The 27,559-nt window shown below is 35.2% G+C and overlaps 4 protein-coding genes across 8 annotated transcripts in view; all 4 read right to left on the bottom strand.

Moving 5' to 3' along the window:
* The window catches only part of LOC144849085 (mucin-5AC-like), a 16,832-nt gene extending 2,819 nt beyond the window's left edge, over positions 1 to 14,013 (bottom strand). The window contains exons 1-6 of one of the 2 annotated variants that reach the window (XM_078706078.1): positions 13,892 to 14,013; positions 13,706 to 13,764; positions 13,426 to 13,502; positions 13,086 to 13,266; positions 11,813 to 11,889; positions 11,470 to 11,651 (exon numbers count right to left, since the gene is read on the bottom strand). In XM_078706078.1, coding sequence (XP_078562204.1) covers positions 11,470 to 11,651; positions 11,813 to 11,889; positions 13,086 to 13,266; positions 13,426 to 13,502; positions 13,706 to 13,760 — 572 coding nt within the window. In that variant the 5' untranslated portion in view covers positions 13,761 to 13,764; positions 13,892 to 14,013. The remainder of the gene's footprint in view (positions 1 to 11,469; positions 11,652 to 11,812; positions 11,890 to 13,085; positions 13,267 to 13,425; positions 13,503 to 13,705; positions 13,765 to 13,891) is intronic. The other variant, XM_078706079.1, reaches the window with a different exon arrangement.
* Positions 882 to 1,394, bottom strand: LOC144848233 (tryptophan--tRNA ligase, mitochondrial-like). Its single transcript, XM_078704948.1, has 2 exons — positions 1,318 to 1,394; positions 882 to 1,225 (listed from the first exon to the last, which is right to left on the bottom strand). Exons 1-2 carry the CDS (start codon positions 1,388 to 1,390, stop codon positions 882 to 884), a joined length of 417 nt encoding a protein of 138 aa, XP_078561074.1. The 5' UTR covers positions 1,391 to 1,394.
* On the bottom strand, positions 9,686 to 27,559 carry LOC144849082 (N-acylethanolamine-hydrolyzing acid amidase-like). 3 transcript variants are annotated; one of them, XM_078706073.1, is made up of 9 exons: positions 27,192 to 27,557; positions 26,621 to 26,785; positions 26,280 to 26,406; positions 26,085 to 26,175; positions 25,797 to 25,888; positions 25,480 to 25,652; positions 25,202 to 25,264; positions 22,150 to 22,245; positions 9,686 to 10,046 (listed from the first exon to the last, which is right to left on the bottom strand). In XM_078706073.1, exons 1-9 carry the CDS (start codon positions 27,479 to 27,481, stop codon positions 9,971 to 9,973), a joined length of 1,173 nt encoding a protein of 390 aa, XP_078562199.1. In that variant the 5' UTR covers positions 27,482 to 27,557; the 3' UTR covers positions 9,686 to 9,970. The 3 variants fall into 3 exon arrangements, 2 of the variants coding, with proteins under 2 accessions (XP_078562199.1, XP_078562198.1); XM_078706072.1 differs by lacking the exon at positions 9,686 to 10,046 and adding an exon at positions 21,368 to 22,052 and having other exon boundaries at positions 27,192 to 27,551; XR_013613948.1 differs by lacking the exon at positions 9,686 to 10,046 and having other exon boundaries at positions 22,168 to 22,245; positions 25,370 to 25,652; positions 27,192 to 27,559.
* Positions 14,130 to 21,211, bottom strand: LOC144849087 (tryptophan--tRNA ligase, mitochondrial-like). Of its 2 annotated transcripts, none has more exons than XM_078706081.1 (7): positions 21,073 to 21,211; positions 16,750 to 16,995; positions 16,272 to 16,352; positions 16,012 to 16,097; positions 15,813 to 15,931; positions 15,235 to 15,721; positions 14,130 to 14,473 (listed from the first exon to the last, which is right to left on the bottom strand). In XM_078706081.1, the coding sequence occupies exons 1-6, from the start codon at positions 21,178 to 21,180 to the stop codon at positions 15,273 to 15,275; spliced, it is 1,089 nt and encodes a 362-aa protein (XP_078562207.1). In that variant the 5' UTR covers positions 21,181 to 21,211; the 3' UTR covers positions 14,130 to 14,473; positions 15,235 to 15,272. The 2 variants fall into 2 exon arrangements, with proteins under 2 accessions (XP_078562207.1, XP_078562208.1); XM_078706082.1 differs by having other exon boundaries at positions 16,750 to 16,964; positions 21,073 to 21,164.

The following is a 27,559-nucleotide window of genomic DNA, read 5'->3' as shown; positions in this document are numbered from 1 at the left end:
GTTTGACAATGTTTATACAGTAGTCATATAAGAGAATGGAAGCTGCAATGGTTCATACCTGCATCCGGGACCTGCATTGATCACCGCAAACATTCCAAAAACAACCAGGATCAATTTAGCATCCATCGCTCTGTAATGTGAGGCAACAAATTAGTGTGTCATCTTGCTGCACCTTATTTACTACTGTCACTTTCTGCCATAAAAACTTATTATGTTTGAATAGTCTCAAAGTGGTGAAGTAAAACTGGGTAACACTACTTACCAAGACCTGAGTGTTGCACTTGATACTAAAGTAAATAGGGCGGCGGGAACAGTTCATGGAATAGAATCAGCTGAAAAAATAGTTAATAGTTCTTGTTTAAAGATCAACAATTGTATTGTTATGGCAAAATACAATAGCAACATGAATTGAATTGAAATATTTTATTCATACTGGGCGACCTTTTCAGTCAAAGACTGGTCTCCCAGAGGGCCCAGTTATGATCAGTGGCTGTGATGTACTAATACACCGGGGTAACCCCCTACTTGTCTCGAAAGATGTACTAGGTTCGTTAAAGTGCACATGAGCTAGATGTGTACACTGAACCTACGGTTTATAGTCCTTATCCAAGAAGACATGACATCCAGAGCGAGTGAGCCGGGAACCCCTGCCGATGTTAGGGTTTCGTAATTACGGTTACACTGTCTTAACCGCTCAGCCACTCACCACCAACATCTACATACAAAATTCATTTGTGAATTCCAAAATGAAATATACAAAACTCACCACATTTTTTGTTTAACAGTTGTAGTGGACCAATGGTATCAAATAAAACCCACAAGTTGTTTCACATCATTGTAGTTTTTCTCTGCAATTTCGCAAGCTTTATCAGCTCCAGTTTTTAAAACATCTTGCAAGTACTCTTTGTCTTGTAATAATGATGATACTTTACAGCTTGTGCAACAACTAACTTATAATCAGCTGTTTCAAGTCCGTTCACTTCATTGCAAATGTCTTCAACTGTTTTCCCACTCACAGCGGAATGTATCATTACAATATTTGATACACCTGGCCGAGACTGTTGGTCAAATGTCACTTCAGACGTAAAATCTGTAACAGCTTTTAAAAATTTCTTTACTATTTGATACTGAGTGTCTAACAGTTCAATACGTGATAACACCTGGTCGTCGGATTTACTCATCTTAATCATTGGATCTCTTAAACTTTTAACTTTTGTAACATTACCTGAAAAAACATTTAAAGTCTTCGTTTTTTAGAACGATAAACATCACCATTACCATTTGGATCAATTGTTTAATCTACAAACTAAAACTTACCAAAAATTGGCTTTGGAATTGGAAAGAATTCACCATAGTTGTTGTTAAATATCCTAGCAACTTCTTGAGCCATTTCCAAGTGCACAGATTTCAAGATTGTCAGTCACAAGGGGTATAAGCAGGCAATATGGGTACTCAAGTACAACTGATATTTTACCATTAACTTACAATAAAATATCAGCGCTTTGTAATACTGGATAGGTGAATGTAATGTACCGTTTTACAATACAAATAAGTTAGAGAGAGACAAGTTCTGTTATAGTTGAAAGCTAGCACTGAAGTGTTTATTCTTTATTCTACATCTACTATATATATAATAACAATATATGTAATGGGTAATTATGATCTGTCAAGGTGGAATGTTTAGTGGTCTCAGCAGAGGGTCTACTTTCGACATTAGTGACCATTAAGTAGCCAAGGGTTATATAGAAGTGGGTTAACATAATATCTATGGCAACAGGTGAAGGAAGTATAAATAATTGGTAACAAGTAATATTAATCAAGTTCAATACATTACATTCCCTCCCTTTTATTATAAACAATTCTAAGCTATTTATTTATAATTTGATCAAAGCACTGTACTAAGTTATGGTTTAATAATCACTTTAAATGTATATGGTATAATGCACTGTATAAAGTAAAATATAAGATCAAAATTTTAAATTGTCCAGTAATAATGTCCATAAAAGTTTCTATATTTCAGTTATTAAGAATGTCCTTCAATGTCTTTCCGGTGGTTTTCTATCGCGAGTAGGGTATACTCTTCGCTGAGCAGTTATAGGCTGTGCTTCGACAGTTGATTGTGATGTTTCCACTGTTCTATTTGGATTAATGAGCATTGGAGGTAATTTTGGAGGATCATCTTTGTTTGTAAGCTGTTTATCCTGAGGTTGAACAGGCCTATAACGCTTCCTGATATGGTCGGCATGACGACGACAAACTCGTCCATCTTCTAGTTTTATCTTGAATGAGATGAGCCCGGATTTTAATATTATTGTTCCGGGTAACCATTTTGGATTTTGTCCTCTAAAGTTCTTTATATACACCTCCTCCCCTTCTACAAAAGTGCGTTCTTTTGCATGACGATCATGTGCTAATTTCTGTTTTCAAGTTGAGTGATAACACGATCTGCTTGATAAGGGTGTAAAAGATCAAAATGCGTTTTTAATTTTCGGCCGTTAAGTAATTCTGCTGGTGTTTTGCCAGTTGTGGTATGAGGTGTATTTCTATATTTAAATAGGAATCTTGCGACTTTTGTTTCGATAAATCCGTCTTTCATACGTTTCATTGCTTCTTTAAATGTGCATACAGCACGTTCCGCAAGACCATTCGATGATGGGTGATATGGGGCTGTTAAAGAATGTCTTATTCCATTTCGCTTTACGAATGTATGAAATTCATCACTAGTGAAACATGTTCCATTGTCAGATACTATTTTATCTGGCAGTCCATGCGATGCAAATTGTCGTTGAGGAATTTACCGGAATTACCTCAAGCCATTTTGAGTGTGCGTCAACAAGTATTAAAAACATTTTTCCCATAAATGGTCTAGCATAGTCGATATGTAATCGTGACCATGGTCTATTAGGCCAATTCCATGGGTGCAATGGTTCTTTAGGTGGTAAAGTTTGATTGGATTGGCATGTATCGCACTGTTTTGATATGTCCTCAATGTCTTTGTCCATATTAGGCCACCATAATGAATCCCGAGCAAAACTTTTCATTCTGACAATTCCAGGATGACCGTCATGTAGTGCTTGTAGCAACTGTTTTCTACCAGGCTGTGGAATAACAATTCTATTTCCCCACAAAATACATCCATCTTGTGTAGAGAGTTCTCTTTGTCGGATCCAATATGGTTGCAAGTTTTCAATGTTTGGGTTAGTATTGGGCCAACCCTTTTCAATGTAATAGAGAACTCGAGAAAGTGTTGGATCTTTAACCGTCCAACCTTTAATATCTGCCGTGGAAACTGGAGATTGGTTCATAGACTCCATCAATAGAACAGTTTCGGCAGGTTGTGGAATTGATTCTGGTTTTCCTGGCAATGGCAATCTGCTTAAGGCATCTGCATTGGCATGGGACTTTGTCTTTACTTGTTTACTTGTTTCCCGTACACTTTCGTCTACGGGATCGAGGCGAAGCACTCAGTGCTTAAAAGCCCCTCTTAGCAATAAAATCATATTCAATATAGGGTGAAAACTTCAGCGGGTGGTTAGACCATGCGACGTTAAGTTTTGCTTTGAACGAGTTCACCGTAGCACATGAAACTACATCCGTAGGCAGAGCATTCCATAAGAGAATAACTCTCCTGGAGAAGGTGTCCCTCCTAATATTAAGACGAGAGCTTTTAAACTTGAGTTTATATGTGTGTCCACGGGTCCGAGATTCTAGATCAAATTCAAAAAATGTGTTGATCGAGATACGATCGAAACCCTTAACAATCCTAAAAACTTGGATAATATCCGCTCTCTGCCTTCGATATCTCATAGTAGGAAGACCAAGAATTCTCAAACGTTGTTCATAAGGGATATTTCGGTACCTAGGAATCAATCTTGTTGCTCTTTGCTGGACCTTCTCTATTTCATCCTGATCTCGTTTTCTAATAGGATTATAAACAGTGTTACAATATTCAAGCGTTGGCCTGACAATAGACTTATACAGCTTCAAAAATCCATCTTTATTCAAGAATTTAAAAGATCTATAAATCATTCCTAGTTTCTTATTAGCCCTTTTACAGATATCCGCTACATGCAAATTAAAGATTAAACTAGGATCAAAGGTAACACCCAGATCTTTCTCCTGCTTTACCTCATGTAGTAAATTACCAGCCATTGAATACAAGAACTTAAGATTATCACGACCATAATGAAATACCTTACACTTAGTGTCATTAAATGGCAATTGCCAAACATTAGACCAATGGGAAGCACTATCAATGTCTCTCTGAAATAAATCCGCATCATCAATGTTATTGACCACTCTATACAACTTAGTGTCGTCTGCAAATAAACGTATACTAGATTCGACAACATCAGGTAAATCGTTAATGAAGATTGAAAATAAGATTGGGCCCACAACGCTACCCTGTGGAATTCCACTTAATACTGGAGCCTGTGATGATAATTGACCATTGACACTAACTCGTTGCGTTCTATTTGACAAATAATTAGAGAACCAACCTAGTAGATTTCCCGTAATACCAAAACCTTTCAATTTGACTAGAAGCCTTTGGTGTGGCACACTATCAAAAGCCTTTTTATAGTCTAAATAAACACAATCAAAGCTATCATGGTTATCCAGGTTAGTAGTCCAACTCTCCAGGACATCAAGTAGTTGTAATGCACATGATCTACCTTGTCTGAATCCAAATTGTTCGTTGCACAAAAGACCATTACTCTCAAGATACATTACAAGTTTATCCCTAATAATCCTTTCCATCATTTTCCCTATGACCGACGTTAAACTAACCGGTCTATAGTTAGCCGGGTCCTCCTTTTTGCCTTTTTTGAATATAGGTATTACAATTGCCTCCTTCCACGATAGAGGGACCTTCTGATCATTGAATAATCTAGTGAATATTAGACTGAGAGGGTAAGCAATTTGATCCTTTAATTCAATCAAAACCCGTGGGTGAAATCCATCAGGGCCAGCTGACTTATCTATAACTAAGTTAGACAACAGCTTGTGAATATCTTCTACACTAAACTCAATATCTGACAAAGAAGCCTCAATCTTTTTATCCAGATTTGGAACATTCGATAAGTTCTCCTTACAAAAGACACTGCTAAAAAAAGAATTAAAAGACTCGGCTTTCTCTTGGTCATCTACAACAAGTTTACCCTCAAAATTTCTAAGAGTTGGAATACCAGATCTGGTTTTTAACTGAGAATTTACATAGCGCCAGAAAGACTTTTCATTGACTTTAACCTCATTTGCAATCCTATTTTCAAGGATGCTTTTAGAACTCTTAATCAAGTTGACAGTATCATTCCTTACTCTAATAAACGTGTTCCATTTGACACTAGCACTTTCATGCCCTTTACGCTTTGCTTTGATATACTGTTTCCAGCATTTATTCTTCTGTTTAATAGACTTATCAACCTCCTTAGTAAACCACAAAGGTCTCTTAAAATTTCCAGACAAGTGTTTCTTACACTTTGGAACAAACTGTTCCATACCTCTAGATAAAATCTCATCAAAAGAACCGTGCGAGTGTAACCCGTCCTTATCCAATAACTCAGTGTCCCAATCGACACTATCAAGAAAACCACGAAACTTATCATAATCAGCATGGAAATAATTTCTGACCTCTACCACCTCATCTTTGATTAAGTTAACAGGAATTTTAAATCGAAGTACCATATGATCACTCTTACCTAAGGGTGGAGCTTGAAGGACCTCACTAATAGAATCCTCATTTGATGTAAATACCAGGTCCAGAACATTGGGCTGTTCTCCTATTCTATAACGGGTTGGGTCTCGTACATGCTGAGCTAAAAATAAGTCATTAATGGTGTCGAAAAAATTATGACTATTTTTACCATCTTCACCAGTCACATATCCTAGCTCCCAATTAATACTCCTATAATTAAAATCTCCAACTATAATAAAATCGGAACAAGAAAAGGATGCCACTTTTCTAAACAGAGAACACAAGGCAGAATTATTGACATTAGATCCGGAGTCACTTCTATACACACATCCAATTAAAAAGGTGCGATCTTTGACTCTAATCTCAACAAACATGGATTCCTCAAACAAAATATCTTTAAACAAAACAGGAGTGGCAGACATCCCATTTCGAACATAAATAACAACTCCTCTACCAGATGAAAGCTTTTCATTTGGCAAAAACATCTGATATCCAGGGATATGAAACTCTTCTATAGACAATTCAAAAAAGTACTTCTTTGGTAGAATCTCAGTCAAAGCAATGATATCAGCTTTCTCTGAAGATAAACGCAACAAAAGCTCATTCTTCTTATTTAGAAGGGAATCACAATTTGTATAAAACACATTAAAAAAATCATTAACATCTTCTGACTGCGTGGAACTTACATTGTTAGGCAGTGTTCTCTTCCGATTGGGTAGTGCTTTGGGAACGAAACCGAGTTATTTTCCCCCTTCTAATTACCAAGTCTTTTTCCCCTTTGCTTTGCCTATCCCTCAATATGTCCCTAAGTTTATTATACTCATCCCGTTCCTTTATTGTTCTATCATTACTTACTGCGCACTTTTTTTGTATCGCAATTTCAAAGGCATCTCTTTTGGTGCATTCCTCCTTGAAAACTACCTTTATTGGGCGGCACCCATCTTCACTGCCTTTACCCACCCGGTTTGAATCTTAATGTATATTTGTATGTGCCTAATTTCAGCGCCCAACGTTGGATTCTAGCTGATGCTTGGCTAGGCACAAGTCTGTCCTCATTAATAAGACCCAGCAATGGCTTATGGTCTGTTACTAATGTGAAATGTCTACCATAAATGTAAGAATGAAATCGGGTTACTCCGAAAACGCATGCCAAACCTTCTTTCTCAATTTGCGAATACTTTTTTTCCGCGTCTCCAAGTGTTCTAGATGCAAATGCGATCGGTCTTTCTGTACCGTCACTTTGTCGATGAGCTAACACAACCCCAATTCCATATTGAGATGCATCACACGATAGTATTATTTCCTTTTTTGGATCATAATGTGCGAGTACTCTGGAGGAAAGTAGCAATTCCTTTGATTTATCAAAAGTAGATTGTTCTAAATTTGTCCAGTTCCAAGCTTTATCCTTACGAAGTAAGGCATATAACGGAGCAAGCGTATTGGATAAGTTTGGTAAAAACTTTCCATAATAAGATAACAATCCCAAATAAGCTATCAGTTCAGTCAAGTTTTGAGGCGCTGGAGCATCTTTAACTGCTCTCACTTTGGCGTTTGTGGGATGCAATCCCTCTTTGTCGATCGTGTGTCCCAAATAATCAACAGATTTAACCATAAAAACACAGCAGTCCAGCATCTGCCAGTCGCTTTAGGACGGTTTCAAGAGTTTTGAAATGCTCGTAGTCATTTTTTCCTGTAATTAATATATCGTCCAGGTATACTGTAACACCTTTAATTCCTTGTAATAGTCCTTCCATGACACGCTGGAAAATCGCTGGTGCTGAAGAGACTCCAAACGGCAACCGTGTATATTGGTAAAGTCCCTTTTGAGTGTTGATTACAACATATTTTCGAGAATCTTTATCTAAGAGTAATTGTTGGTACGCTTGTGACATGTTCAATTTAGTAAATTTTTCTCCGTTAGCTAACGATGAAAAGATATCTTCAATCCCCAGGAAGGATACTGATCCACTTTGGCTGCTTTATTTACAGTAATTTTGTAGTCACCACAGATCCTATCGGTAGATTTATCTGCCTTAAGTACCGGAACTATTGGTGCAGCCCAGTCTGAAAACTGTATAGGTTCAATAATGCCTTCTCGTGTGATCAAGTTCGTCATCTACTTTCTGTCGCAAAGCGTACGGAACATTTCTGGCTTTGCAAAATTTTGGCATTGTCTCTTTATCAACGTAATTTTTTGCTTCAGTACCCTTAAGGGTACCTAGTCCGTCTTTAAATATTTCTTGGTATTTACCAAGCAGTGAACTTAAATCTAATTGGTTTATTACCTTGATTTGTTGCCAGTCCAACTTTGTAAACTGAAGCCAGTCTCGACCAATTAGGGTAGGTCCATCTGTTCGCACAATCGTTAACGGTAATATTGTAGTAGTACTCTGGTATGTAACTTCAGCATTAATTTTACCAAAAACATCAATTATTTGTCCAGTGTACGTACGTAGCTTAACTGACGATGGTTCAAGTTTTCTTTCAGGCCATAATTGCCTAAATTTCGTCTCCGACATTATTGATACCGAGGCTCTTGTGTCAATTTCCATTTCAGTATCCAAACCATCTAACAGTATCTTAACTTTCATAGGTGGAAGACTAGACGTGGTCTTTATTCCAAATAATTCTTCATACATTTCTGTAGCTATGTTTCTTGGTTCATCGCTTGGCTCATCTGCCACAACATTTTTAACCGTTTGGGGCTTCCCCTTCTTTTTGCTAAGACAAACAGATTGAATGTGTCCTACCTTGTTACAATAATGGCAAGTTGTTTGCTTAAAATAACATTTGTCTGGAAAATGGTTATTTTTTCCACAGCGAAAACATGGTTTCGACTTCTTATCTGTATTTGATGTAAATTTTGACTTCTTTTTGTAAGCAATTTTGTTTACATTTTCAACTGCAGCTGCAGAGGTTGGCTGTGCCAGATCTCTTACATTTCTTGTTGCAGTCTCGATGCTAGTTGCAATTTCAACAGCTTTTTCCAGTGTCAGTGCTTTTTCTGCCAAAAGACTTCTTTGAATTCCGTCATTACGGACGCCACAAACTAGACGATCTCGTAACATTGTATTGAGCGAGGCTCCAAAGTTACAGAATTCTGCCAGCGATCGAAGTGATGCCATAAATTCAGGCAGCGTTTCATTATCACTTTGAAAGCGTGAGTTGAATTTGTATCGCTGTACAATTTCACTAGGCACTGGACTGTGATGCCCATTCATAGCTGTTACCAGCTCATCGAATGTTTTATCCTTGGGTTTTTCTGGTGTAACCAAATTTCGTAAAAGCTTATAAGATGATGGGCCAATAACTGTTAACAGTGTTGCTTGTTTCTTCTCCTCTGTAGTAATTTCGTTTGCCTTGAAGTACAAGTCTAAACGCTCAATATACTGTGATCAATCTTCCCTTCCTTCAATAAATTCTTCAATTTTGCCAATAAGGGCCATCCTCGTCGCCAGTGTAATGTACTGTTTTACAATACAAATAAGTTAGAGAGAGACAAGTTCTGTTATAGTTGAAAGCTAGCACTGAAGTGTTTATTCTTTATTCTACATCTACTATATATATATAATAACAATATATGTAATGGGTAATTAATCTGTCAAGGTGGAATGTTTAGTGGTCTCAGCAGATCGGGTCTATGAACCAACTTTAGCCTAGACAAATAAAATCTGATTAATTACACATTAAAGGTAAAGCTAATTATAATAATATAATAAAGTAATTAAAAGATGCAGCGACTTCATGTAGGGACTTCTTGAATGCATGGTGTCTTCAACAATATTAAAAACAAAATAATGCTCTTTGCATTTACCTTCCACTGTGTAAGAGAATTCAGCCTAGCCAGTGTAATTTTACACCCAAGAACCCAGGCTAACTCTGCATGCACTTTTACCAGTAAAAACAATTTAAACAAGTTTAAAACTGCAAATAACAAAATAAGGAATTCAAAAATATAATTATTATATTATTTTACATTATTAACATTATATAAAAAAATATAAAATTGTATTTTTTCTTTGTGCAAGTGACACTTTCTACACAACTGTTTTCATATAACATAGTCACACTTGAAATAATAATAATAATACATCAACTGAGTTTTTAATAAAAAGGAATTGAAAACATTTTTATTTATTAATATTCTGGGTAGTGATGAATTTAAATATAATCAATGAATCAACCGATCATGAAAACAGTGCTATTACTACAGAATACACACTGTATACTATATTCATTTAGTGTATGCATAGTGGATTGGCTTTTTTTCTTCAACTTTTAGGGATAATGACGGATGTACGTTTGAAACAAACCAGGTTGTGCTGCTGTCATCAATGTTGTGTACGTAGTTTTACTGAAAATAATAATAAAGTATACAATACACACTGTGTACTATATTCATTTAGTGTATGCATAGTGGATTGGTTTTTTTTCTTCAACTTTTTAGTTGTTCCTTGCCTTCAGTTGCCATTTTGTTTTGTTTACGGTTACGTTACGCCCCCAACGTACGTTCATAAATAAAAACACACTCTAGTCTCCAAAGTTATGTTGTTTTAGTTAGCTGCCTTTTCTAATAAAAGATGAGAATTGCCAAATTAATGTTTCCCACAGACATGAAATCCTCCTCAACAATTGTTTAAAACTAACAAAAAATGTACAGTACAATGATTCACAATTCGAACTTACAATTTCTCCAACCACCTGGCAATATTCCATCCTTCCTTTTATGAAATGTTGATAAATGTACAGTTTTTTTGTTGCCAGAATGACGAGCCAAAAAAACAAAGATAAATTATATATTGTATGAATAGGTCTATATATTGATGGATTCCTAAATGTATTAAAATAAATGGAGAGGCACTATGTTCTTGGTCCTCATTGTTTGATGGTTGTTACACCAATGAATGTTTGTATGTATCATATGGACAGTTGTCTGAAATAAAATTGAATAACCACGCCATGAAATATGATTCCTACATTTAGAGTACTGCAAGTTACTGTTTTGCTAGTCATGTGACTAGACGAACAGCCAATCAGGTAACCCTTAATTTTCCTTTATCTATGGAAAACTAATTTATTCTTGAAAATGCTGTTACACCATGGTTCTGAAATGCAGTGTCGTTTATTGTCCTATTTTATTTTAAAATTCTGAGTGATATACCAAAAGAAAAGGCTTCCCATCCCTGCTGTATCCTCTGCAATTTGTTTCCTCGGACAGTGCACCCCACAGAAAACCAAATTGCATGGAGGAGATCTGTTTTATTAACGCCTGGATCCACTAAATCCTAGGCCATGTAATTTTGCTTTCACAGGGATGATTGAAACCAGAGGTGTCGACTAGCTCCCTGGATGATGGTTTTAATTTAGGAATATGTTACTTGAAAAAGCAAATGTGATTAAAACAAATGAAAAAAAATACAATAGCACTGTTGGTTGTGAAAATGAAATTTAATTAGCCCACAATACAGCTCTTAACACTTTTTGTTATTACTTAATTTTTCATTATTATTTAATTTTGTTAATTAAATTGGCCTAAGCTAAAATAATAGAGCAGCTGACTGAGGTGTTCTTTCGGCCTCACTTGATGTTACCACCAACACGTCTTTGGTAGGATGCTATAAAACAAATTAGTCTGTTTAGATAAATAGGGGATTTATATACCATACTAAATGTGTTTTGAATACAAAGAGGATGTCATACCATCTATACAATAGGGCCTACTATCTTAAATCATATACTGTAATACTTTACTGTAAAATGTTGGCCTAAGTTACTAGCCTGGACAAAAGAAGCGAACTCTGTAATCCTGACAATAGTTGTCAGATTGGTCAGCATTCTTACAAACAAGACCAGTACTAGCACTGCAACTGACAACCTCTCCAGTAGAAGTGTAATGTGAACCACCAGTAGTTTGACATTGAATGCCTGTTGGATTCTGACACATTTGATTTGGATTCTCCTAAAATCAACATACATAAAACATAGAAATTTATAATAATATAATATACATAAAACATTATATTTATACAATGTACATATTCTGTGACAGTGTGGTGTGACATTTCTAATATAAAGGATGGTACAGTATTAGAACCAATTAGACATAGACAATTCACTTACTCTGTACAAACTGCCCACAGTTTCCCAGTCTCCACTACCAGATGGATTGTCTCGGTCAAACCAGGGTGTCCATTGGTCTGTAAATACCAAGGAGGTTATCTTAAGTACCAATAACTTTATAAATACCTTTTGTACAGCGACATTAAAAAATATAGGAGTACTAACCTAGACATAGGAAGCTTTACGTTAAGGTATTGGAGTACTAACCTGGACATAGGAAGCTATACGTTAAGCTATAGGAGTACTAACCTGGACATAGGAAGCTTTAGTTTAAGCTATAGGAGTACCAACCTGAACATAGGAAGCTTTACGTTAAGCTGTAGGAGTACTAATCTGGACATAGGAAGCTTTACGTTAAGGTATACGAGTACTAACCTGGAGATAGGAAGCTTTACGTTAAGCTATAGGAGTACTAATCTGGACATAGGAAGCTTTACGTTAAGGTATAGGAATACTAACCTGGACATAGGAAGCTTTACGTTAAGGTATAGGAGTACTAACCTGGACATAGGAAGCTTTACGTTAAGCTATAGGAGTACCAACCTGGACATAGGAAGCTTCCCTGAACATAGGAAGCTTTACGTTAAGCTATAGGAGTACTAACCTGGACATAGGAAGCTTTACGTTAAGCTATAGGAGTACTAACCTGGACATAGGAAGCTTTACGTTAAGCTATAGTACCAACCTGGACATAGGAAGCTTTACGTTAAGGTATAGGAGTACTAACCTGAACCTAGGAAGCTTTACGTTAAGGTATAGGAGTACTAACCTGGACATAGGAAGCTTTACGTTAAGGTATAGGAGTACTAACCTGGACATAGGAAGCTTTACGTTAAGGTATAGGAGTACTAACCTGGACATAGGAAGCTTTACGTTAAGGTATAGGAGTACTAACCTGGACATAGGAAGCTTTACGTTAAGCTATAGGAGTACTAACCTGAACATAGGAAGCTTTACGTTAAGCTATAGGAGTACTAACCTGAACATAGGAAGCTTTACGTTAAGCTATAGGAGTACTAACCTGGACATAGGAAGCTTTACGTTAAGGTATAGGAGTACTAACCTGGACATAGGAAGCTTTACGTTAAGCTATAGGAGTACTAACCTGGACATAGGAAGCTTTACGTTAAGCTATAGGAGTACTAACCTGGACATAGGAAGCTTTACGTTAAGGTATAGGAGTACTAACCTGGACATAGGAAGCTTTACGTTAAGCTATAGGAGTACTAACCTGGACATAGGAAGCTTTACGTTAAGGTATAGGAGTACTAACCTGGACATAGGAAGCGAACTCTGTAATCCCGACAATAGTTGTCAGATTGGTCAGCATTCTTACAAACAAGACCAGTACTAGCACTGCAACTGACAACCTCTCCAGTAGAAGTGTAATGTGAACCACCAGTAGTTTGACATTGAATGCCTGTTGGATTCCGACACATTTGATTCGGATTCTCCTAAAATCAACATACATAAAACATAGAAATTTATAATAATATATTATACATAAAACATTATATTTATACAATGTGACAGTGTGGTGTGACATTTCTAATATAAATCTTAGCAAGGATGGTACAGTATTAGAACCAATTAGACATAGACAATTCACTTACGCTGTACAAACTGCCCACAGTTTCCCAGTCTCCAGTACCAGATGGATTGTCTCGGTCAAACCAGGGTGTCCATTGGTCTGTAAATACCAAGGAGGTTATCTTAAGTACCAATAACTTTATAAATACCTTTTGTACAGCGACATTAAAAAATATAAGGAAAGGAAAAATAAAATCAATGCATTTTTTCTTAGATTTCTTCCTACCTATTCAGCATATACAGTAGTTTGACCATGTTTATACAGTAGTCATATAAGAGAATGGAAGCTGCAATGGTTCATACCTGCATTGATCACCGCAAACATTCCAAAAACAACCAGGATCAATTTAGCATCCATCGCTCTGTAATGTGAGGCAAGGAAAACAAATTAGTGTGTCGTCTTGCTGCACCTTATTTACTACTGTCACTTTCTGCCATAAAAACTTATAGTCTCAAAGTGGCCAAATAAAACTGGGTAACACTACTTACCAAGAACTGAGTGTCTGGTTTTATATGGCCTACCAGGTATATGTTGCCACACACAGTATAACTGATGCAAATAATCAAAGGGTTGGGTGTAGATGTATTTATTAACAGATCCCGGATTCATCCTTGATTTAATTACCACCGTTTTGAATGAAGATATCAAAAGGATTATTGGACTAATTCTTCAGAGTCAAAAAGGAAGTAAAAGTCAAGGAAGTGGGAAGTAAAATGGGATGGGCACAAACTCAACCAAAAGTGGTGATGTGAATTGGGTGGATACTATATACTATAATAATATACATTGGTCTTAAAAGGCAATATGGGTTCAACTCGTTTGTTTATTTATTCAATTATCTCTGATTAATATTTGCTTTTTTCAGTATACAATTAAACAACATAGGTATATTTCATGCAATATTTCAGCTCTGGAGATTGTTTATCAATATTTTTCTCTATACGCTCCAAATTTGTACTGATTTAAATTTTACATATTTTTTGTATTATTATTAGTTAGAGAGACGCAACTTTTGGCAACAGTGGTCTAGGCAGCTCTCCTCTCCTCTGCGCCCTACATTCAAGCTTTCACTGAAAAAAAAAGGAATGTCAGACATGATTAAATCAAAAATCTTAAACAATAAACGCAATAACATTATAAGTTCTCAATAACCTTGGTAGAAATGTAGATCTTTATCTTAATTTTGATGACCTTATGAATTAGATTTGAATTAATATTAATCTCCTTTAAACAAGGTCAAAACCACTCCTTTTAAGAAGGGATGAAATGTTGATATTATTCTTGATAACACATATGAATTATTGATATTTCATTTTATATTTATTAGGGTATATGGGGTGGTGGTGGGGGGCGGGGGGGATGGGGGGAGTTGTACACGACAACAGTCATGGAATAGAATCAGCTGAAAAAATAGTTAATAGTTCTTGTTTAAAGATCAACAATTGTATTTTATGGCAAAATACAATAGCAACATGAAATTGAAATATTCTACTTATACTGGGTGACCTTTTCAGTCAAAGACTGGTCTCCCAGAGGGCCCAGTTATGATCAGTGGCTGTGATGTACTAATACACCGGGGTAACCCCCTACTTGTCACGAAAGATGTACTAGGTTCTTTAAAGTGCACATGAGCTAGATGTGTACACTGGACCTACGGTTTATTGTCCTTATCCAAGAAGACATGACATCCAGAGCGAGTGAGCCGGGAACCCCTGCCGATGTTAGGGTTTCGTAATTACGGTTACACTGTCTTAACCGCTCGGCCACTCACCACCAACATCTACATACAAAATTCATTTGTGAATTCCAAAATGAAATATACAAAACTCACCACATTTTTTGTTTAACAGTTGTAGTGAACCAACAGTATCAAATAAAACCCACAAGTTGTTTCACATCATTGTAGTTTTTCTCTGCAATTTCACGGGCTTTATCAGCTCCAGTCTTTAAAACATTTTGCAAGTACTCTTTGTCTTGTAATAATGATGATACTTTGTATCTTATTGGTTCAATAAATGCATTGACAGCCTCTGCAACAACTAACTTATATTCAGCTGTTTCAAGTCCTTTCACTTCATTGCAAATGTCTTCAACTGTTTTCCCACCCACAGCGGAATGTATCATTACAATATTTGATACACCTGGCCGAGACTGTGGGTCAAATGTCACTTCAGACGTAAAATCTGTAACAGCTTTTTTAAATTTCTTTACTATTTGATCCTGAGTGTCTAATAGTTCAATACGTGATAACACCTGGTCGTCGGATTTACTCATCTTAATCATTGGATCTCTTAAACTTTTAACTTTTGTAACATTACCTGAAAAAAACAATTAAAGTCTTCGTTTTTTAGAACGATCTAAATCAATTACTATTTGGATCAATTGTTTAATCTACAAACTAAAACTTACCAAAAATTGGCTTTGGAATTGGAAAGAATTCACCATAGTTGTTGTTAAATATCCTGGCAACCTCTTGAGCCATTTCCAAGTGCTGTTTTTGGTCATCACCAACAGGAACATGTGTTGACCTGTCACAGATTTCAAGATTGTCAGTCACAATGAATATAAGCAAGCAAGTACTCAAGTACAACCATTACCATTAACTTACTTGTACAATAAAATATCAGCGCTTTGTAATACTGGATAGGTGAACAAACCAGCACATGCTTTTTTCTTGTCTGAACCAACTTTAGCCTAGACAAATAAAATCTGATTAATTACACATTAGAGGTAAAGCTAATTATAATAATATAATAAAGTAATTAAAAGATGCATTCACCCACAAAAGCAGCGACTTCATGTAGGGACTTCTTGAATGCATGGTGTCTTCAACAATATTAAAAACAAAATAATGCTTTTTGCATTTACCTTCCACTGTGTAAAAGAATTCAGCCTAGCCAGTGTAATTTTACACCCAAGAACCCAGGCTAACTCTGCATGCTCTTTTACCTGTAAAAACAATGTAAACAAGTTTAAAAGGCTAAGAATAATATAGAATATTAGTTAACATTAATGGACATTAATCGCCACGTTGTTAATGTCGTGAGGTAATTTCCGGCATGATCGTAATCAAAACGGTACTGGGTTGCACATATACAGTGGAATATATATATATATAGGCAAATTACTGAAAAATGACAATGCTGTGGGTATCAGTGGCTAGATCTCAATGGAGATACAAAAAAAGAGCGAAAAGCTAAATCAAAACGATACAGTAAAACAGCCAGAAAAGTTAGAAGAGCTAGGAGTTTTTAGGGTAAGATTTTTTTTTCTATTGCTATGAATTATGTCATCATGGTATTCAAAAATAAAAAGATGAATGAATGAATGAAAAGATTTGACTTACAGCTGATTGCTGGAATAGAATACTACGTTCTGGATCGATACCACAAGCAAGCAATATGGCAGTCATTGTCAAGATACTAGTCTTTAGTTGTTTTGGATCTTGTGGTAATGCAATAGAATGTAAATCAACTATACTATACATGACATGCCTATGTTGTTCCTGTAAATCTTTCCATTGTTTAATAGCACCTAGATAATTTCCAATGTGTGGCACACCTGTTGGTTGAATACCAGAAAAAATTCTCATCTGAAAAATTGGTGAAAAAGAAATCATGAATTTCAATTTAATTCTTAAATGAAAACTAGCTTGGTTGTTGGGACTTCACAACATGTAGTCCGGTGGCAGGAGGGGGGATATCACCACCCGAAAGGGGACAAATTGCCATCCAACTTTTCTAGACCGGAATTTTCCGTAGATTACGAATATGGAAGGTAATCGATCAGGATAGGAAGCGTTTTCGAGATATAAGGGGTCAAAGTTCAAAATTGACCAATATAAAAACATGCTATATCTCTGGAGATTTTCGACCTAGTGAGATAATTTTGGTGTCAAATTGTTCACAATGTATATGTTTATATTAGCTCTAACAGAACTTTCTTTGTAAAATTGACCGGAATCCCCATTTTTAGCAATTTTGACCTTTGACCTCTTTTTGCTATATCTAAGTAACGGCAGGTCGGAGAGAATTAAAAATAGGAGCAAATTGTTCCCAAGATATACATTTATATTCAGTGTAACAGATGATATTGCTTGAAAATGACCGGAAGTGTGGTTATTAACCTTTGACATAATTGGATAAGGTTATAAAAACAAAAATTAATAAATATTTGTCGTAAGGAGCCAATTTTGGTATCAAATTGTTCACAATATATATGTTAATACTTGCCATAATGCAACATTTTTTTAAAAAAGTGACTGAAACACTATTTTTCTGTAATTTTAACCTTTGACCTGTTTTTCTCATCTAAATAACGACATGGCATAGAGATTTCTAACGGCAAATTGTTTATAATAGATATTTTTATTCAATCTAATAGATTATACTGCTTGAAAAATACAAGTGTGATTATTGCTTTGAAATCCTGTACATAAGAGCCTATCGGGCGGATTTAATTTAAAGAGGTGTGGAAGGGGAATACTACTACTATACAGTACAATGTCTTTCAGAAACATTTGAGCAATTTCAATCAGGTATCCATGTATCTCCAATAAACGGAATGTACGGTTCATAGAGAATTCAGAAGTTACCCTTGGTTCATTTTGGAAAATCCATATGGGTTCCTTTTAAAAGGATTGAGGGTGCACAGACAGGCTTTTCCCATGGCTTAATATTGGAACCTACAGTTTTAGTTACCCGATATATTTCTAACACAGTAACTTATGTAGCCAAATGCATTGATCCGATACAGGGGCCAAATGTAGAACTGAACATACAGTAGAGAAGGGTCTAAATAGATGACCTGATGTTTTTTCATTTTAGGCAAAATCCAAATCGGTTACTTAAGGATCGAGCGTGCACAGGCAGCTTTATTCCATGTGCCTGTCTATATAAACCCACATTGTCACCCCTTATATTTCTATTATTGGGCTTAATGTCCATCCATGGAGGACCGGCCTTTGGCAAATCCATAAGTGTTCCTTAAGGATCGAGAGTGCACAGGCAGCTTTATTCCATGGGCCGCGCCTGTCTATATGAACTCACAGTGTCACCCCTTATATTTCCATTATTGGGCTTAATGTCCATCCATGGAGAACGACCGGCCCTTGGGTTAATTTGGGCAAATCCATAAAATGTTTCTTATGGATGATCGAGGGTGCACAGGGATATTTATTATATCTCTATGAACCCACATTTTCACCCCACATACAGTATTTCCAATATAGGGTCTCTTGTAGACCCACATAGAGAACCCCGAAAGGTCCATGAAGGATCGGCCCTTGGGTTCATTTGGGCAAATCCATAAATATTATTTAAAGATTGAGGGTGAACATTTTAGTTTTATTCCATAGTTCATCTATGAACTATTTACCCCATATTAATTTCTAAAGGGCCTTATGTAGCACACCACATAGAGATCCCAAAAGGGTCCTTAGAGGGTTCATTCGGGCAAATCCATATGGGTTATTTTAGAATCTTTTGTGTACAGGAAACTCTTTCCTGTATGGGCCAAACTATCTGTGGCTATATAAAAACTGTGGTCTGTCTGTGTAGTGAGTTGTGGATTGAGTTTGGCCACCTGGATCTGCCTATGCCCTAACCTGTACGAATTGGTATTCTCTGGTTCTGATGAATAGTAGTTTATTTTCCAAAAACGAATATTGTAGCCCTAATAAATGCAACTGTATAGTGGCAAATCATTGAAGGTCAGCGTAACATGTTAACATCATAACATTTTAACCGTCATAATATTAATAATATTAATAATTTTATTATTTATTTTACAGTATTATATTAATACATTTAAAATAATGCGCACTAGAAAAATATAAAAATACCATAACTTCACTGATCAAATAACGTGATTACATTTATGAACATCGATCTCATAGTTTGAATAACTTTGCATTATTTAGTATATCACTTGTACAAATGTTGACCTTTGACCTATGTCAACTTGTGTAATGATAAATGTGCTCTTTTGATTGTGTATGATTGATAGATGTCTTAACAGAATGATAAAACATAACATTTTGTCTTAAATGTTAGTTTTTGGGTTTATATGCAAATTTTGGGTTTATATGCAGATTGGTCAATATTGACATTTGACCTTTAATTGAAAAGTATTTGTTTTATAAGGCGACTGAATAGATACCTACAACCATACAAATGTATTAAAAGACCAAATTGAACTTTAATAAATTGGTTATAATACATATGTATATAATACATTGTTATAATTGGTCAATTTTGAACTTTGACCCCTTATCTCTTCCTATTCGCTTCCTATCCTGATCAAAGTCTGATTTGATTAAATACAGTATTAATTATAATTATATTAATCAAAATTATAATGAAATAACATAAATTTACTAATCAAATAATTTGATTACTTGTAAAACCATCAATATCATAGTTTGGACAACTTTGCATTTATTTGTTAACTAATACGTGTATTAAAATTTTGACCTTTGACCTGTGATGAAATTGACCTTATGTCAACTGATGAAATGATGTATTCGCTCTTTTACATTGCGTATGATTGATTAACAGGATTAGAAAACATCCAATTTTTATTAAATATAAGTTTTTATTTGGTTTTATAGGTACGTTCTATGATTGGTCAATATTGACATTTGACCCTTAATTACAAAGGATTTTTTTTTCATAAGGTGATTGAATAGACACTTATAATCATAAAAATGTAATAAAAGACCAAATTGTGCTTCAATAAATTTGTTATAATACATATACATAATACATTGTTGTAATTGGTCAATTTTGAACTTTGACCCCTTATATCTCGAAAACGCTTCCTATCCTGATCGATTACCTTCCATATTCGTAATCTACGGAAAATTCTGGTCTAGAAAAGTTGGATGGCAATTTGTCCCCTTTCGGGTGGTGATTCCCCCCTCCTGCCACCGGACTAATGTATTAATTATTATGAAAGACATTGTAATAAAAATAAATTTCTCCCCATTTTTTAGATAAACAATTAAAAAACGATAATAATTTCCACTCCGCCCCGTGACAAACCCATCAATGTTTACTAATTATATGTCGTATTCGAGTGGACTGTTGAGTAGTTTTGAGTATTTTGAGCGTTGAGATTGTTCTTAACGAAAAAGCTTTCGTTGTCAAAGTTTTCTATTCGAATGACTTTCTGTTGAGCACAAATTTACAATTCGAATACAAAAAGTACTCAACAAATCTTTACGTTGACAACAAAAGTTCCCAATCGAATACGACAATTGATTCCAATATTTTTTATTTAACAGCGCCCTCTATGGTTTGATTTATTTTTTTCAAAATGTTATATCACCCTCTATAGTTTGGACATGATTCCATATTAATTAAACCTCCTGATATTTCAAGTTTGACATTGACAGGAAAAAACCCAAAACCTCAAATTGCAAAAAAAAATTATTCACAATTTGTTTTTACTTCTATTTCTAGCAAGCCCAGCCTTATTTGCTCACTCAGCTCTAGGCCTAGTATCTTCATCTAGGCCTAGGCTAGGTCCGTCCTGAGTGGGAGGAGGATAGAGGTTCCTCCTACTCTAGCTAGCCTAGCTAGTTAAGGGGCTAGCCTTAGACTCGACTAGAGGTGCCTAGGCCTATATATTATTATTTTAAAATAAGTGAGGGAAGAAACATACTTACCGAAATTGGTGTACTTAACCTTCTTTGAATATTTTTGCTTACTTGTACAAAAGTAAAGGATTTAAAACGCAACTGTGAAGCACACGTCCGAGAGACGGAGGCCGCCATTTTAAATTAAAGGTTTGCCAGAAATAAATAGAAATTTTCCCTATTCGTGAGTACCCTTTTAAAATTGCCAGAATTACATGACCCAACGTCTGTCCAACTCCCTTGTGAAGTCATGGTTGAGAAATTTATAAAATATTAATATTAATTTTATTCTGTAACTAAATACTAAATAGATGGATACAGTATGTGGTTTTATTTTCAGTTTTATTCTATTACAATTGTTATATTTACAGTCAATGAATAATAATTAGTTTTTATTGCAATTATTACAATTAATTAACAGCTGCAAATAACAAAATAAGAATTTCAAAAATATAATTGTATTATATTATTTTACATCATTAACATTATATAAAAAAAATAGAAAATTGTATTTTTTCTTTGTGCAAGTGACACTTTCTACACAACTGTTTTCATATAGTCACACTTGAAATAATAATAATACATCAACTGAGTTTTTAATAAAAAGGAATTGAATACGTTTTTATTTATTAATATTCTGGGTAGTGATGAATTTAAATATAATCAATGAATCAACCGATCATGAAAACAGTGCTATTACTACAGAATACACACTGTATACTATATTCATTTAATGTATGCATAATGGATTGTTTTTTTTTCTTCAACTTTTAGGGATAATGACGGATGTACGTTTGAAACAAACCAGGTTGTGCTGCTGTCATCAATGTTGTGTCCGTAGTTTTACTGAAAATAATAATAAAGTATACAATACACACTGTATACTATATTCATTTAGTGTATGCATAGTGGATTGGTTTTTTTTCTTCAACTTTTAGGGATAATGACGGATATACGTTTGAAACAAACCAGGTTGTGCTGCTGTCATCAATGTTGTGTACGTAGTTTTACTGAAAATAATAAAAAGTCAATACATTTAAGCACCAAATTCCCTAAGAACAAGCTTAATATTTTGGTAACTTATTTTATATAAGAAGATAAACTTACTTATTAAGAACTGGTGGCTCTGATAATACTTGATACATTGTTTTGTCATTGATGTTTTGTCTGCCAACAGCTTTCATATATTTAATTCCTGGATCTCTGGAGATACAGTATAAGAAAACAAAATTGTATTGCTTAAACTTTGCATGGCAAGTGTATGTATGTACATATTTATTTATTATTATTACTTGTATAGCGCACATTTATACAACATTTAATTATAATCAGTGGCGCTTCACATCAATCGGTATCATAACATTGTTTGAAATATAGTGCCTTTAAATGTTTTTTAAACTGATTATAGTCGTCTAAGTGTTTCATGTGACTTGGTAATCTGTTCCAAATTTTGGGTCCTGCTACGGCAAACGTAATAGTCAGGTAATAATGTAGCTCTGTATTTGTTAGTTAGTCTTTACAATTTTGAAATGAAATGATTAATTTTAATGTAAAAAATGATTTTCTATCTTTTTTTAATCTATACACAATACAGAATCTGGAATATAGGACCTACAGGAATTACAGCCTTAAACTGACATGGGTTGCAATCTGGCAATATACACAGTCCCAGGTTACTCAATGTGGAATTACAGCCTTCAACTGACATGGGTTGCAATCTGGCAATATACACAGTCCCAGGTTACTCAATGTGGAATTACAGCCTTCAACTGACATGGGTTGCAATCTGGCAATATACACAGTCCCAGGTTACTCAATGTGGAATTACAGCCTTAAACTGACATGGGTTGCAATCTGGCAATATACACAGTCCCAGGTTACTCAATGTGGAATTACAGCCTTAAACTGACATGGGTTGCAATCTGGCAATATACACAGTCCCAGGTTACTCTATGTGGAATTACAGCCTTAACCTGACATGGGTTGCAATCTGGCAATATACACAGTCCCAGGTTACTCAATGTGGAATTACAGCCTTAAACTGACATGGGTTGCAATCTGGCAATATACACAGTCCCAGGTTACTCAATGTGGAATTACAGCCTTAAACTGACATGGGTTGCAATCTGGCAATACAAACAGTCCCAAGTTACTCAATGTGGAATTACAGCCTTAAACTGACATGGGTTGCAATCTGGCAATATACACAGTCCCAGGTTACTCAATGTGGAATTACAGCCTTAAACTGACATGGGTTGCAATCTGGCAATATACACAGTCCCAGGTTACTCAATGTGGAATTACAGCCTTAAACTGACATGGGTTGCAATCTGGCAATATACACAGTCCCAGGTTACTCAATGTGGAATTACAGCCTTAAACTGACATGGGTTGCAATCTGGCAATATACACAGTCCCAGGTTACTCAATGTGGAATTACAGCCTTAAACTGACATGGGTTGCAATCTGGCAATATAAACAGTCCCAGGTTACTCAATGTGGAATTACAGCCTCAAACTGACATGGGTTGCAATCTGGCAATATACACAGTCCCAGGTTACGAATACGAAATACGAATACGAATAGAACTTTATTGCAATCAAACGAAAGATTGAAGTTTAACAAAAGCGTTTCACTCAGAAAAATAAAATGCAATATACAAATATAAAAGACATTCAGAAATGTAGAACATACAATCAAAAAATTAAAACAAAATTACAATTAAAAATCACTTATTATAAAAACAATAAATATAAAATTCAAATTGTTAAAGACATAGAAAAAAATTTAAAAGTATTAAAAATGTTTACAAATTTAAAAAATGTTAAAAACTTCAAAAATTTTCAATAATATTTACACACAAAGGTACGGAAGGTCGCGGAAACATAACACAAAATGTTTACCATTTTTGGAATAATCCGTGATTAATAATAAACGTTTTTGAACGGTTAGTTTTAACTCTAGGGATACAGAACTCACGGAGTCTTCTAAGATTATAAGCAGCAGAAGGAGCCTCCGGTAACAAATGATTCAATCTGTGACTGGGGTCTTTGATTTTAACAAAAAAATCCTTGCACAGTCGAACACGGCGGTCTTCTAAGGTAGAAAAACCAAGGAAGCTGCGGGCATCGGAATAAGTAGCATGCGGAAAAATACATTTAAAGGCCCTTCTCTGAATTTGTTCAAGTTGTTGATTCTGTTGCTTCGTAATATTTGATCCCCAAACTGGGGCCGCATATTCTAATATTGGTCTAATGATACTAGTATAAAATTGGACAAGTGCGGGGGCATCCAGGCCTGCCCTCCGCACCTGTTTGAGAAAGTACATTCTAGAATTACATTTACTAATCATTTGATCAATATGAGGTTGCCATGACAAATTATGAGAAATAATCACACCAAGAAGTTTAAATTCGTCAACACGTTCCAGATTACAATCTCCAACATGGAGTGGCTCAAAAGCAGTCTTTGACCTTTTACAACTAATTCTCATCTCTTTCGTTTTCTTAATATTAAGGTACATATTGTTATCCTTAGCCCACTGGACAGTTTCGTCAAGAGTGGTTTGGAGTACAGTTGCCCCATCGTTGCCGACGCGTTCATGGATGGAGGTGTCGTCCATGTATTTCATGCACGGCACCCCATCCAGAAGATCGTCGACAAAGATGATAAACAACATGGGCCCCAACCAGGATCCTTGGGGGATACCACCCTTAACGACTGTCCAAGGGGACAATTCATCGCCTAGTTTAACACGTTGTTTTCTATCACATAGAAAAGCATAGATCCAAGAGATTTTTTACAGAACTCTCCGGGTGATAGATAAGGCCGTAGGAGATGTTCGAATATTGTCGCGGCAAACGTTTTGGCCGGGTTGTTATCCACACACTTTCCAGTGATTCGTTATTAAGTTCAGACCAAACTCGATAAGATAGGTCTTCACGAACATACATGATGATACCTCCACCGCTGCGATTTTGCCTATCACGTCGCACCATCGAGTATCCCTCTAACTCTATCAACTTGTCAGGAAACGCGGGATTTAAGTGAGTCTCAGTAATTGCAATCACGACAGGTTTAGATTTCTCAATCAGGTGTAAAATTTCATTTGAAAATGACACAGATTTGTTTTTAGCTTTTAGCCAGTTAAAAAACTAACCTCCTGTCATCACTAGGTGGCGGTGTTGTCCATCTGTCGTAGTTGGTTTCCAAGACAAACCATCTACAAAAGATTATGTCACTTGTTAAGTGGCAATCCTTAAATGTTTATTCTGGAACCGAAGCAGGTACCCAAAGTGTAGGTCAGTAAAACAATATAAATACTTGCTTGTCTATTGATGGGACTAATATATTGATATCAAGTGCTTTTAATCTAGCTCTTGTTATAATGAAGCAGGTGCCCAAGGTGTAGGTCAATAAAACAATATAAAAACTTACTTGTCTATTGATGGGACTAATATATTGATATCAAGTGCTTTTAATCTAGCTCTTGTTATAACAACCCCTTCATCAGGATTCACTCCTCCAAGGATGTAATAGACAGGTGCAATTATATGACTGTCTACAAGTCTAGTGTACACTTTCTTAAATGTATCATCATACTCCAAAGCCTGCAAGATATAAATAAAATATAATTGAATGAAGTGTCAATTCTAGATGGAGAAATTCGGTAGTTGAAACCAAGAAATGGGAAATGATCTTAACTATGGTGAGAGAAAGTACAGGAATAAACAAATACAAATAAATGGGGTTACCTCACGAGTTAAAAAGCTTGTAAATGATGTGGAGGTACCATTGATTAAAGCACTTAACAATCCCATAATATTCTCATAAATATTTCCTTTGTCTGAAAAAAAAACCATTGTTGACATATTCATGAAATTAGGGATACATTTAGCCTTTTAGTAATAATATAACAGATTTGAAGTAAATTACATATTACATTATTCTTTTGTTTGTTAGCAAAACAATATAATCTAAGAATTCTAGTACAGATTAGTCTTAGAGAAGAACTTGTTCCATTATACGGATATCGCATTCACCTCTTTCATTGATGGAAACTGTAAACACGTTTGGTTTCATACCGGTAAATACACCAATATTTCCAATATATGATGTACTTGTAAATACAGTCTGAAAAAAAGAATATTTTATTGATAAGTGAACTGTTGCTGAATTATTCCTAAATTTCATCAAATTACTATAGCAAAGCTAGCAGCAACTACAAGTTTTCTTACACGATTGTTTCTTTTCCAATCCAATACAACAGTTAAATTGCGTAGTATAACTGCCAAACTGTAGTCTAAATTACGGCCATGCCATATCATGTTATTGCTATCAACTGCTACTATACTTGTGCAGAACCTGAAATATTTGTGTTAATAAGTAATGATTAGATATTGTTGCAATTATACAGTTTTGTCTATAAATAATACATAGAGCCACTTTGATTTTTTTTTCTTTTTGCATTCATGTTTTGTTCATCTGAGCCAGAAACCTTTAAAGGCACATAGGTACTATACTTTTCATTCATTACCATCAAAGGTAAATATTTCAACACAAACAAAATAAAACTTACGCTGTTGCTTCATATAAAATATTGAGTGCAAACACTTCCCCAATACTGACATTAAGAAACTTAGCAATGCCTTTTATTTCGCCAGAATATGGAGTAGGCATATACTTGTTGAGCTCAGATCCGATCAAGTCAACCAGTGGAATAGCTTCTTTAGGTAACTCAGTACTTCAAAAGGTGAATAAAATATGGAAACAATTATTTGATGGATTGTAATTTAAATGCATTAAATAATAAATCTAACATCATCTTTGCATATGGTAGTGAAAATATACGATGAAGAAAATTACATATAAATACATTAAACACTGTATTTTGTTGTTGTTCCCGACCCTAAGTTTGTTTAAAAATGTACAAATTTATAAAGAATGATAATTAATAAAGGTAACATTTTCTCATTTGTCAGTATGCCTAGGCCCACTGTAAATTGTATTCATTTTAAATATTAAAATATATCAGAAGCTAAATTAATAGCTTTTTAGTAAGTAAATATTAAGAAATAACTAATTAATTTAAGTTTATTTTTATTAATTAATAGGCCTATATATAAATAAAAATGAAAAACTTAACTTACGCCAAAGCATTTTTGACCATTTGGGCCAACATAGTTTTGTTGTAATGTAGTAAAACAGGTGCCCATCTATTTTCTTCTGGGAGATCTAAATTTACGTTGTATCGCGGGGGAAGGTCCTCTTTCCTGTGAACGAGGTTTGTGTGATGAGCCCTCGTCCAGCCAGCTTGTTGTTGTTGAATTGACTCTGCTGCTGGCCCTCCTCCTGCGACATTGAAACTGTGCGTACATGATGCTAAAACTGCTATCAGTAGAGTTAAAAATGTATAAACTATATTCTCCCAACCCTTCATGTCGAAAATAGGAGATTGGGATTAGGCCTGAAAATGATTTCTTCAAGAGGGCTTCCGAAACGTCTAGGTCCTAGTCAT

This window comes from Antedon bifida, chromosome 7 (genome assembly GCF_963402885.1).
Source record: "Antedon bifida chromosome 7, ecAntBifi1.1, whole genome shotgun sequence".
NCBI classification, from domain to species: domain Eukaryota; kingdom Metazoa; phylum Echinodermata; class Crinoidea; order Comatulida; family Antedonidae; genus Antedon; species Antedon bifida.
Note: the sequence above shows the minus strand (reverse complement) of the source record. Positions and strands in the feature narration are given on the sequence as shown.

What these genes read in the sequence shown, in the direction of transcription:
- LOC144848233 (XM_078704948.1), bottom strand. Translation starts at nt 1,390, where the DNA reads ATGGCTCAAGAAGTTGCTAGGATATTTAACAACAACTATGGTGAATTC. An exon ending in AATTCCAAAGCCAATTTTTG is followed by an intron (nt 1,226 to 1,317) that starts GTAAGTTTTAGT and finishes ATGTTTTTTCAG; the next exon opens with GTAATGTTACAAAAGTTAAA.
- LOC144849087 (XM_078706081.1), bottom strand. Translation starts at nt 21,180, where the DNA reads ATGGCGGCCTCCGTCTCTCGGACGTGTGCTTCACAGTTGCGTTTTAAA. An exon ending in GGTTAAGTACACCAATTTCG is followed by an intron (nt 16,996 to 21,072) that starts GTAAGTATGTTT and finishes CCAATTTTTCAG; the next exon opens with ATGAGAATTTTTTCTGGTAT. An exon ending in TTCTATTCCAGCAATCAGCT is followed by an intron (nt 16,353 to 16,749) that starts GTAAGTCAAATC and finishes TTGTTTTTACAG; the next exon opens with GTAAAAGAGCATGCAGAGTT.
- LOC144849082 (XM_078706073.1), bottom strand. Translation starts at nt 27,481, where the DNA reads ATGAAGGGTTGGGAGAATATAGTTTATACATTTTTAACTCTACTGATA. An exon ending in ATTTTATATGAAGCAACAGC is followed by an intron (nt 26,407 to 26,620) that starts GTAAGTTTTATT and finishes CAAATATTTCAG; the next exon opens with GTTCTGCACAAGTATAGTAG. An exon ending in CAAGCTTTTTAACTCGTGAG is followed by an intron (nt 25,653 to 25,796) that starts GTAACCCCATTT and finishes TATATCTTGCAG; the next exon opens with GCTTTGGAGTATGATGATAC.